At 47.0% G+C, this 12,536-nt stretch overlaps 1 protein-coding gene and 1 long non-coding RNA gene across 2 annotated transcripts in view; one reads left to right on the top strand and one right to left on the bottom strand.

Moving 5' to 3' along the window:
- Positions 1-2,050, top strand: part of LRRK2 (leucine rich repeat kinase 2) — a 72,492-nt gene extending 70,442 nt beyond the window's left edge. Inside the window, exon 51 of the mRNA XM_064142481.1 lies at positions 833-2,050. Coding sequence (XP_063998551.1) covers positions 833-954 — 122 coding nt within the window. The 3' untranslated portion in view covers positions 955-2,050. The remainder of the gene's footprint in view (positions 1-832) is intronic.
- On the bottom strand, positions 754-9,459 carry LOC135174862 (uncharacterized). Its single transcript, XR_010302120.1, has 2 exons — positions 9,160-9,459; positions 754-888 (listed from the first exon to the last, which is right to left on the bottom strand). It is a non-coding gene; the product is annotated as an uncharacterized LOC135174862 (long non-coding RNA).
- Positions 9,460-12,536: the final 3,077 nt, after the last annotated feature.

Below are 12,536 nucleotides of genomic sequence, written 5' to 3' on the forward strand. Positions count from 1 at the left end.
GAGCTTGCCCCTGCTCATGCAAGTGTTCTCAGTTATGCTTATTCCACTAAAACTAATGCAATTTCTCCATTAATAAAGAGCTGTTTGTGTGAAGGGAGATGGAAGGAGTGACCTTTTCCCAGCATACATACTACCTTATTAGATCAGTTTTCATTTTTAGTTTACAGTGAATAGGGTTTGAGTCTTGTAAACATTAGCAGTGTATCTTCTCAGGAAAATAGAAGCAAAATCTTATGCAGACAACTCAGTAGCTCAGGCCCATACCTTATGGCCCACAAGCACCAGAAATGTCTTTTCAAGTGCTTCTGAATGCTATCTTCTGAGTTTAGGTAATAGAATCCAAATCGTTGTGCAAGTACAGCTTGTAACCCATAAGAGCATTATCTCACACATTGTTCTAATGCCTGACCACTGTTTCAGTAAATATTTTTTCCTAATACCCAGTCTAAACCTCCTCTGGCACAACTGAAGGCTATGTCCTCTCATCCTGTCATTAGTTGCTTGGAAGAAAAGACCAACTCCTGCCTCGTTATAACCTCCTTTCATGTAGTTGTAGAGAGCAATAGCATCCCCCCTCAGTCTCCTCCAGTGTAAATAGTCCCAGTTCCCTGTGCCACTCCTCATAAGATTTGTTTTCTAGTCCCTACAGCAGCTTCATTGCTCTTCTCTGGACACACTCCAGTGTTCCAGATTCTAAGCAGCATGTTTGTGGAGGCAATTAAATGAGTAAGTCATTAAAAAAAAAAAAGCAGCTAAGCCAAACCATTTTTATTTAACACAGTAATTCATCTCTTTGCAGCTTTCAGTATTTTTACATTTTCTTCTTTTCCAGAGTTACAGTCCTGTGTGGCAGTGTGGGACATTAATCTGCCACATGAAGTGCAAAACCTGAAAAAACATACAGAAATGAGACAAGAATTAGCAGAAAAAATGAAGAGCTTTTCTTTAGACTGAAAAGGTCCCCCTGAAAATGCCATTTTCTTTTCTGTTGTGCAACATTTGCAGCTTATTCTTGCTGGAATTTTTAATTGAAACCAAGGAGAGTATTACCATGGAAGAGGTAGTTGGTGTTCTTAGGATACTGAGAAAAAAGGATTACTTCTTTGTACTATTTGAAATGACAGATAGCTATTGAGAATTTCTGAATATAAAAAGCAAGGATTGAGTTGTGTCACTGTGAATGTTACTATTTGCATACATCTGTTGTACAGCTCACTTTGAAAAGCCAAGAGAAATCATGGGGTGAAAGCTCCAACCTAAACACTGATACAGCCTGTACCACAAAAAGCAGCACGCTGCTGTAGCCAGACCTTGAGATCTTAGTCCAGCTTGCCAAGTTGCTTATCTCAGCCTAAAATAAGGGAACTTTCACTTTGATATTTCTAACATGTGAAGTCTTTAATAGGTCTTGGTTTAATTTGTATCATTACTTTGGAGCTAAGCAGGGGAACCTTGAGGAGTGTAAGAACTGGCTACCTCTTGTGCATAACTACCAGAACTTGTTGCCGGACATCTTCACTGAAGAGCTCTACACCTTTTGCTGCCTTCTGGCTAGGAGTCAAAACTGCACTGACCTGTGCTCTAAAGAAGTGCCTTATTTCTGTCCATCACAGACAGACAAAACATTCTTTATTTTTAATACCAAAAGAATTTATATTTAATCAAATATGAATATATCCTCGAATCTCAAGGAGTGGAATATTCAGAGCCATTCCTGAGCTTATGGAGATGAACAAGTTTTGGAAAACTACATACTAGGATAACAGCATTTGTTGTGTCCAACTGCATCATTGGTGTATTTTCTGCCACTTGTGAGTGTGTGCTCAGGATTTGTTTCAGATATGCACCCCAGTTTAATGTACTCTTGTAATCTGCATACTGAGAATTATCTGCTATTTATATGGAATTTTATAACTCAGAAAGTATATATAAACTTATACTCTATTTTTAAAAAATAGTATTCATTATGTCTTGTGATAATCTTTATTTATAGTCATGTTGAGATGTAAGCTTTAAACCTTTTTATTAAAGCTGTGTTTTGTTAATAACAGTCTACTTTCTGACTGATGAATTTTCAAGGAGATGCTTTTGTGTGCAACTGTTGTGGAGCTTAACCCCTCACATCAGGATGATGGAAGATGGCAGTTCCATGGATTGTGTTGACACAGATGTATTCCCACTTGTCCTCAGTCTCATAGTGCATGAGCTCTCTTCCATTCCCCAGTTTGTCTCCCATTTAGTGTTCCTCACAGCCTTTCCCAGAGATGAAAGATCACCTGTAAGCACTATTGTCCTTGCAGTCATTAAATCACCTGTTCCAACATTCTCTGGAGAAGAATCATCCGTAGACTGAATCAGGTTTGCATGTTGGGTAGCAAAGGGATAACAAAGGAAGAAAGACACAGTAGCAACCAACCAAAAGACAGGAGATGAATACAAGCCTGATGGATTTGGGCATTGTTGAATTTTCAGTGATGAGAGGGTAAAATTCTGTAACAGTGGTAACCTACTGTGACTACCCTTTTGGAGCACAATGATCCAGTTGCATCCTCCCCAGATACTCTTTTTGTACTTCAGGAGAAGATTTGGAGAAGATCTTGTGTTGGTGGTGTGGCATTTAGGGGATAAAGCTGGCAAGAGATGAATCTGCCTTCCATTTCTAGCTGGTCCTCTGAAAGTAGAGGGTTAGGGGTAGCTGGACTTTATTTCTTACTAGATATGCCAGTTATGGCCGTGAGTACAGGTGTCACACCAGACACCCGAAGAGCCTGTCTGCTGTAGGTCTGACCGCACTCGGAAACACTAATTTGGTGCAGGAATAGTTCAGTTCATTTGTATGCAGCATGAATAAACTTTAAGATTGACAGTGATAAATGCACTAAACTGCAGGCCAGCTTTGTAGCCCTAAAAATATGACTGCAGTCACAATTTCAGCCACCCAGCACAGCTGGGGGGTGGGGTGGGTGGGTTACAAGTCTTACCAAAAGGTAAGACAAAGGTGTGCATGATTTTAAGAGGGGAAAAAATACTCAATCCTCAAGATGTATTATTTTGTATTAGCAAAGGATAGTTGAGCAAAAGTTTAGAAGCAAATGCAAATAAAATTTCTGGCATACAGCTTATGAACGTTCTTCACAGTAAGTGTGAGCTGGGCAGGTGCTGTGTGAAGACAACGGCACCTCTGAGTAGATACCACAGTAAGACTCCTCAGTACTTCACACTGGCTCCTGTTTAAGTAAAAGAATTAGATAATCAAATTGTAAAACAGACTTTCTCCTGCCCTCATGCTGACTGGTGCCTACTATTAAAATAGTTTATTTAGACTGAGCAGTAAATTAATTATTTTTGAAGTGTCCTGAAGTCGTGTATATCCCAAAGTTCCTCTCCCCCCATGGTTTGAATGGGACAGGAAACTGTGGGAAAAACCTGTTTTCCCCCCAGCCCAGCCCTGCAGCGGGGGAGCAAAGGGCCCTTCCAGCATGAGGGGTGCCCGTGCAGTGCCCGCCCTGGAATCGGGCTGGGATTGGCTGTGGTCTTCATGCCTAGGAAGTGGTACCTCGACCCTTTGTCTAGGAAGGGTATAAATATTGGGGGACTTCCTGCCTTGGGGTTCCCACCTTAGAGTTCTCCACCGCCTGGATCGTTCCTGCAGAAGGAGTCCCCTGGCGCTCCAAAGGACAAGCTCCTGAGGGATGGGACAGGACTGTCCCTGCTTTGGATGGCTTCCCACCAAAAGCACCCCCTTTGTGCTGCATGATAGGCCTTAACGAGCCTCAAACTGCCTCAGCTAATTAAAACTAAATTAATTTCTGTATATAGTTTTGGGGGGTGGGTTTCAGGAAAATAATTCTATTTATATACATATATATATTCCTGACTCAGCCCTGTTAATTCCCTGCCTCCGCAAGATGAAGTTATTTAAAAATGATGATAACCTGATAGATCTGGTTTAAAAACACACACAAGCCAAAACAGAACAGCAATTTTTGCTTCTGGTAAAAACTAAAGTAAAATCAAGCTAAGGCCTTTTTTCTCCTTTTCTTATGCGTTGCTTCCTGAGGAGGTGGAAGGGGAATGGCAGCAGTCAAGGGTGGCAGACAAAGAAAGGAGAAAGAATAGCTGATGATGCAACAGTGCCCAACAGCACAGTCCCCTACTGGCCCAACACCATTCCCACTGTGGGGTTCCAGGTACCCTGTTTAGGTGCTGCCGTTGAGACTCCATGAATCCCACCCTGGCAAAGAGGGCACGTCCAGCAGGGCAGAAAATGAGACTGCATCATCTGAACAGGCCCACAGCTCTTCCTTTTGGAGGACACCAAGGACAGTAGACAAGCAGGCTGGCAGCAGCACAGAGCTACCCAGCAAATGTCCCTTCCAGGGCACTGCCCTGCCCTGGTGGCACCATCCAGGCATTGATCCCTGGGGCTGCGTCCCAAGTGCTTCAGCTGAGCCAGCTCCTGCACCATCACCACCTATGCCACAGGCACTGCAGTCAAGGGCTCATGTTTGACCAGGTCACAACTGTCACTAAGGAACAGCCTGAGGCCAGGCTTGCTGTTTGCACCACCTCTGTTCTGCATGGGCCTGTTTAGGCATGAGACTGCAAAAAGGAAAAAAGCATTTTACAACAAGGTCTCTTTTCAAATCCTTTCTCAAGATGAGGATTACCCATAACTAGTCACAGATGAAAAGGAGAAGCCTTGGGCTCCCCCACAGGCTCTGGGTCAGCCTGATGTGGTAACAGGAGCACAGTGACTCAGCTCACAGAGTCATACAGCTTCCAGTATTGTCATTTCTTCCTCTGCTCTGCGTTTTGGCAGCTTCTTCAGATCCCAGCCCACATGTGATCATGGGCAACCAGGACACAGCATGGTTGGACAAACCTTGACACTGTAGAGAGAAGTGCAGGCAGTGGCAACAAACATCCAGCTCCTGCACTGCAAATATATTAACGTCACTTCACTGATGCTCAGTTCTGCTTTTTTCTTACCTTGATGTCTGTGGTCACCTTGAAAGCATCTGTTTCCTGGGAGGTAAGCACAAACCATCTGCCTCACTACCACCCACCATGCTCCTGCCCTCTGTGGTTTGGAGTTTATAGCAGCTGAGCAAAGACTGAGGCTGGGAAATATCAGCTTTATACTGTTATCACCAGAGCTCATAAAAATATACAAATATATTTATTTTAATGTTTGTAGGCCACAGAGCTGTAAGCCTTTGGAAAAGCAGCAGTAATGTTTGCAGCTTGCAAAGCCTGCTTTGCCTCCTCACCAGCTCCTCTCCCTTGCTGCTGCTTGCTGACCGAGTCCACAGAAGACTGAAGAAAGGAAAAACCTATTTGGTTTTTCGCTGTAGAGGTCACCCAGGGTTGAGGGACATCAAGACCAGCCACCCACCCTGGTGAATTAGGGTTTCTGCTTCTGGCAGAATCCATCCCTCCAGCACCTTCCTTCCTGGGAGATGCATCATGCTCTGAAACAAGCTCATGCTGCTCAGAGCTGCATAGCACTGGCCCCTATACATCTCATTAGGGATGGGAAGCAACAGATCTGCACACACTGGCCAGGAGGTTGCCAACAAGCCCTGGTAGGTTTGGGTGACACCTTACATAAACATAAAGGGAAGCCAGTTTTATGCATTGGTGGTTTTCTTACATTACCATAACCACTTCCTGATGAGCACCTGTGTGAAATTCACATGAATGTTGCCATGTTCAGAGCCAGCTGCTCTGAAACTCAGTGTTCTGCTGAGCTATGTCCACAGGTTGGCACAGCAAGGAGAGTTGAGCTGACCTTCTGAAGCATTCTGAAGCATTCTGAAGCCTTGAGCACAAGCCCTACGAGGAGAGGCTGAGGGAGCTGGGATTGTTTAGCCTGGAGAAGAGGAGGCTCAGGGGTGACCTTATTGCTGTCTACAACTACCTGAGGGGTGGTTGTGGCCAGGAGGAGGTTGCTCTCTTCTCTCAGGTGGCCAGCACCAGAACAAGAGGACACAGCCTCAGGCTGCGCCAGGGGAAATTTAGGCTCGAGGTGAGGAGAAAGTTCTTCACTGAGAGAGTCATTGGACACTGGAATGGGCTGCCTGGGGAGGTGGTGGAGTCGCCGTCCCTGGAGCTGTTCAAGGCAGGATTGGACGTGGCACTTGGTGCCATGGTCTAGCCTTGAGCTCTGTGGTAAAGGGTTGGACTTGATGACCTATGGGGTCTCTTCCAACCTTGGCAATACTGTGATACTGTGATAAATTGAGTTCTGACCCCAGGGTGCTTCATTTGCACCTGTGGTTCATCTTCCAGGACTGAGAGAGGCCATCTCAGATACAGAGACAACCCACCCGGGCTCAGACATATTCCCCAGCCCTCCCCTCTGCTGAGAAACTATCCATTCCATAGGGCCAGCATCCCAACCAGGCCTTTCTAAGCACTGCTGATAGAGGACCCTAAGTCCATCCACTGTCCCCTCTCCCTGTACCTCCATGGAGCTGTGGGAACGCTACTTTTGCTTTAGTGTAAAACTGAGGTTCAGGCAAAACCCAAATCGCATGCACACAGGCAACTGTTCCATGAGCTTCCAATCACTCCAGAAAAGTTCAACATGCTCAGTTTCAGGCACCTGAGTACAAGAATAACATTTTGCTGCTGGAGTAAGAGCAGAGGAGGGCAACGAAGCTGATGAAGGGCCTAGAGAATAAATCTTACGAAGAGTGACTGAAGGAGTTGGGGGTTTTTAGACTGATAAAAGAAGAGACTGAGGGGAGAGCTCATCACTGTCTACAGCTGCCTGAAAGAACAGGCTGCTTCTGGCCTCTTCTTAGAGGTATTTAGTGATAGAACAAGAGGGAATGGCCTCAAGCTGTGACTGGGTAGGTTTAGAGTGGCCATCAGGAGAAGGTTTTTCACAGCAAGAGTGGCCAGGCATTGGAATAGGCTGCCCAGGGAAGTGGTGGGGTCACCCACCCTGGATGTGTTTAAAGGTTGTTTGGATGTGATACTTCGTGACATGGTTTAGGGCTGAAGCTTATAGAGCAGGGTTATCGGTTGGACTTGGTGAGTCTGAGGGTCTTTTCCAACCTGAATATTTCTGTGACTCTGTGTGATTTTGGCAGTGAATTTCCGAGCTTCGCAGCCGCCTGCCGGAGGCCATACTCCCAGACAAAGCAGAGCAGCAGCAGCCCCTAACGGGCAGAGGGCAGCAGGCCAGGGCGGCCTGGGTCTCCTCGGCGGCCGAGCTCAACCGAGAGGCCGCGGCCGTGCACAGCCGCTCTGAGTAGCTGCCTGTCAGCCAGGACGTTCAGCCACCCACCCCCACCAGCGCTTTTCAAGTACCATCCGTGTGTTGTTCCCCCACTCTTTGTATTTTTTCCCCTCCAAAATAGCAGTCTGTGCCGAGCACTCTGCCACTGGACTACCTCACGGTAAAACACACTCCCAGTCTGTAATTACAGGGAAGAAGCAAACAAGAAAACCAACCCCCAAAGCGTTTCGTTCCGCGGCTTTAGAGCTGCTGCAGCTCAGCCCAGCAGGGGACACTGTGCTAGTTCGGAGCAGGCTAGAGTGTTTTGGTGAGAACTGGATTCCAGGCTGTGAAAGGAAAAGAGTGGTGATGCCTACTCCCCTCAGCGTCTCGCAAAGGAGTTTGGGAAGGAGGAATGAAAACATTAGGTAACACTCTCACCATTTTCCCTCACTCTGGCTGGGCTCTGGCTGAGCTGCATCTCCCTACCCTCACCTTCCATTTGGACTAACCCTTTGCTTCATAACCTCTTGGCTGAACCTCTATTCCTCCTTAGGACTGGGGTAAGGTTGAGAGGGGCAGGGGGAGGGTGCAGGGGTGGTTGAGAGCCCCTCCTGGGGACTCAGGTTTCTGGGAGGGGAGTTGTGTTTCTGCATTACTTTTACCTTGTATGTTTCTGTCTATAACTGTATATACTGTAAATAGCTGCTTGTATATTGTGCTAGCTGTAAATAAATAGCTTCATTTATATTCCCAGAGCCAGCTCAGACTAGTTTGGGTATTTCTAAAGTGTGGGGGGGCAGGGAACACCCAAACCATCACAGACATAAATGCCTAGACCCTGCAGGGGATTAGAATTTGCTAGCACAGAGCAATCAGAACTACTGGAAGAGTCTGCAATCCCTGCTGCTGGAGATAGTGAAGAAATAAAACCAGTATGTGGTGTCTGCATTTCCAACACAATCAGTGCCAGAGAATATACACAGGACCATGAGGCCCTGCTCCTGCAAACTCCCAGGCTGGGCAGCTCTGCAAGACAATTCAAGGCAAGGTTGGACGTGGCACTTGGTGCCATGGTCTAGCCTTGAGCTCTGTGGTAAAGGGTTGGACTTGATGATCTATGAGGTCTCTTCCAACCTTGGTGATACTGTGGTACTGTGATACCTGGCACTCATTGGTGCAGCTGGCACAAGGACTACATGACAGAGGCACGCACAGAGGGGTGGAGGGGACCCCACCTGGAGCACTGTGCCCAGTTCTGGGGCCTCTATTATAGGAAATATCTGGAGGTGCTGGAACATGGCTGGAGAAGGGACACAAGTGTGATCAGAGGGCTGAAGCTGCTCTGCTCTGCTGTGAGGACAGGCTGAGAGAGTTGGGGCTGTTTGGTCTGGAAAGGAGAAGGCTCTGAAGAGACCTCATTGTGGCCTTCCAGTATCTGAAGGGGGTTACACGAAAGCTAGGAAGGGACTTTTTTAGAGTGTCAGGTACTGACAGGACTGGGGGGGGAATGGTTCCAAGCTAGAGGAGGGGAGAATCAGATGAGATATTAGGAAGAAGCTGTTCAGCATGAGGGTGGTGAGACACTAGCACAGGTTGCCCAGGATGATGGTGGAAACCTCATCCCTGGATGTTTCTGAGGTGAGGCTGGATGCTGCTGCAGGCAACCTGATCCATTATGAGGTGTACCTGCTTATGGCAGGGGATTGGAACTGGATGATCTTTGAGATTCTTTCCAATGCTGACAATTCTGTGATTCTGTGAAGGCCCCTTGTAAGGGGATGCCAGTGGCCTTGGCCCCAGAGAGAAGCATGGATGGTCACTCCTGGAGGTCAGAGCCATCAACTTGCCCATATACAGACATGGAGATGATGGTCAAGAGACAGGAAAGCACATCGTCACCTATTTTGAGTCCTGCTCCACCTCACCTGGCCACATTTCTCCATTTAAAGCTTTATCCTGAATGAATTTAAATGTTCTCTGGGCTGTGATCAACACCTTTGCCTTCCACACAGGCAGCTCCAAGACCTTAGAAGAACAAAACACAAGAGAGCTGTTGTTGCTCAGTTGCCTTACTGCTGCTGAACTCAGAAATACCAGCCTCAGAGCATGCCAGTTTCACTGAAGGACCCATCGTTCTCTACCCTTGTAGGAACAGCTGCAAGACAAAGGATGATGGCAGCTCCCCAGCTCCAACAGAAGCTCTTGCAGACCCTTACAGCCCAGCTCCACACCGTTCTCTACCCTTGTAGGAACAGCTGCAAGACAAAGGATGATGGCAGCTCCCCAGCTCCAACAGAAGCTCTTGCAGACCCTTACAGCCCAGCTCCACACAGCCACTTCCCAGCTTACTTTGCCCATGGTGAGGGTCCTGCATAGTGGCCACAAGCTGCCTGTGGATCCAGTCCACCTACTGGGCTTGTAGACCACAGGACCCTTACTCAGAATAGCTCACCATTGAGACTTCCAGTTCGTGGTGGCACAGGCAGAAACAGGCACAGCAGCCTGCAGGAGCTGTTTGCTCTGCACCTGCTCAGCACCTGTTTGCAGTCACCTCTTGCTCCCACAGCAGATTCCTCCTGAATTCAATCAAATCTGGCTAGTTTTCATACCTCAAACCACACAGCAAGTGAGCCACAATGAGATTTTCCTTGAATCCCAGCATGCTGAAGCCAGAGAAAGGCTCAGAGTGTACCCTCAGTGTTACCCTGCAGAAAGCACACTGCAGTACAACCACCCAGCACTGTTTTCTGCTTTGATGAATTTATGGATCAGAGACACAAAAATGAACAGTCCAAATAGCAGCTGCAATCTGTGGAACAAGAGTGGCTGTGGAGGAACCAAGTGGAGAGCATCAGTGCCATGTGCCCCACTCAGCTCTCTCTTGCATCCCAAGGGCATGTGGGATTGCCTGCCTTTGGATCAGCTACAGCTAGAGTTTCAACACAACCCATGTTTCCCCAGCACAGCTTCAGACAACCAGCCCTGCTCTGATGCCATGGGAGCTGCTGAATGTTCCTGGACACCATCCTCAGTTCTGCATCAGTCCTCACAGCCATTCAGCATCTCCATGCCTGAAGAGGGCTCAAAGCCCCCTGCCCATGGCCACTCTGCCAGGAACCACTAGAGCAGGACTTGCACAGTTAAAAGACTTGGAGCAGGTTAATTAGTCTTTATGTGAAGTCCTGACATAACCACGTTTCCACCTGTTTTTATCCTTGGCAGGATTTCATCAGAAAGGGGCCATCAGAAAAGAAGCATCACATACTATGCACATGGGATATGTGTCATGCTACCGAATTCAGTTGCAGACTCTGTGCCACAGAGGGCTCTGGTCAAGCACCTCCACAGTGCCAGCACGAACTGTTGCTGGGGGCACAGAGCTTAATCTCCTCCTGCTCACTTAGCAGCTAAGCAGGAAACAGTCTTCTGAACCTGACTCTAGGTGGAAGGCAACCTCCTGTTGCAGCTATGCAGCAATGTTTATAAAAAGATCTATTTTCAAACTCATGTAATTTCTGCAAGTTTTCCATTGGACTTCTACGCTGCATCCCCAGGGTAAACTTGAGATGGGAGCACGAATGGAGCTATTCACCACGGCAGACTAACCACTTAGACTAGCTGACTCACCTGCTGTCTCCGTTCTCCGTTTGGTACTCCATTCTGGAACCGTCCTACTGTGGATTACAACTGTCTTGGGGATGTAACACAGGAATGGGAATTCAGCAAGAGGAACAGGGCACCTTATTTCCTCATCCCAAGACAAGGAGACCTCCCTCTGCCAGAGGACAGTACTGCTCTACAAACACCCACCACTTACTCCTGCAGTACTAGCTCAGGCACAAAAGCGCAGTGGGGAAGGTAGTGTGTGCCAAAAGAGTTCTCTTCTTCAGCAAAAGCATGCTTGTGCAATGGCTGGAAAGGGAAATCTCTGCTTACCAAAGCAGCTGAATGTATTCAAGAGCAGAAGGTGGACAGAGCTACAACACCAAACCTCAGCCAAGACACCAAAGGTAGAAGGCAGAATCTCTGAAGACTTCATGAGACGTTAACAACTGTATGTTAACTCCATATACATGCAAGGACATTTTGTCAAACTACAGACCACTGCCAAAGCCAAATCCTAGATACAATTAGCACTGACTGTAAGGCAGGTGGGGGAAAAGGAAAATAGTGTGTCTTTATTAGGAGGTGCTTTGCAATTAAGCACCAATCTGACTAAGCAATGCCTATAGTGTGCTCCACATCCCCACCTTCTGGGGTGCCTTTTAAAAACAGATGGAAATCTTTACAAATACCCCCAAACTAGCTGTTTGTATTTCCCATCTTCTCAGACAAAAGCTGTGGTGTTTGGCTACTTCTGAAGAACCGGAGAGCAGGGAGTTTTACCATCATGAATGCACCAGAGATGGGATCAAGGTGATCACACCACTCTTGCTTCAATGTCACTGCATCAGTAACAAGTTACACAAGACATCCTTAGTACCAGATCTTCTCCCAGACAACTAGATAGCAAAATGACAAGGCAAAAGCTGCCTCCCTGACCTTGGTTTTGTCTGCACAGTTAATCACATCTGCATTTATATCAAATATATATATATCCACCTCTGAGTGTTCCTAAGCAACTACGCCAACCACTTAGGGCTCAGTTTGTCAAATCAGTCCCTGAAAAGCTTAAGAGTATCTCAGGTGAGGGAAGCCAGCTTGCCTTGCAAGGACCTTGCTCAGCTCCCCTGCCCTGGACCACTCCCCATGGACACAAGCAGGCACCTTTGGCAGAGCTGTCAGCTGCAGAGAAAGATGAGGCACTGCACCCACAGTGAAGGTCCCCATCAAGGAGCTTTTCAGATGGAGTAAGTTGTTTTCTTTCAAATTATTAGTCTATTTCTAGGATGAGAATTTCAGGGGAGCAAAAAAGCAGCTTGGGTTTGCCTTTTTAAAGAAAGTCTGCTACACCAGTTAATCCAACCCCTTTCATGCTAACACAGCTACATGCCTTTCTTCCTCACCTCCCTGCCAGTAAGAGCCCCAAAACATCTGCTAGAAAAGGTCAGGAGAAAAGAAGAATGGAAGCAGGGAGACTTCCATTCATACACCCACTTCACTCATTTAATGGTCTGTTCTGCAATAAGCACCAATACACACTAGGGAAGGTGATGAGAAAAACAGAGCCATGGGAAGCATGAAGGCAGTAGCCACGGCATACAGTAGGATCCATCAGTGTCTGACCTCCATCACTGTTCAGCAACACCTACCACAGTACATCACATACAATTCAAGCACACAGCACATCACTCAGCTGTAA

This window comes from Pogoniulus pusillus, chromosome 4 (assembly GCF_015220805.1).
Source record: "Pogoniulus pusillus isolate bPogPus1 chromosome 4, bPogPus1.pri, whole genome shotgun sequence".
In the NCBI taxonomy this organism is placed as follows: Eukaryota; Metazoa; Chordata; class Aves; order Piciformes; family Lybiidae; genus Pogoniulus; species Pogoniulus pusillus.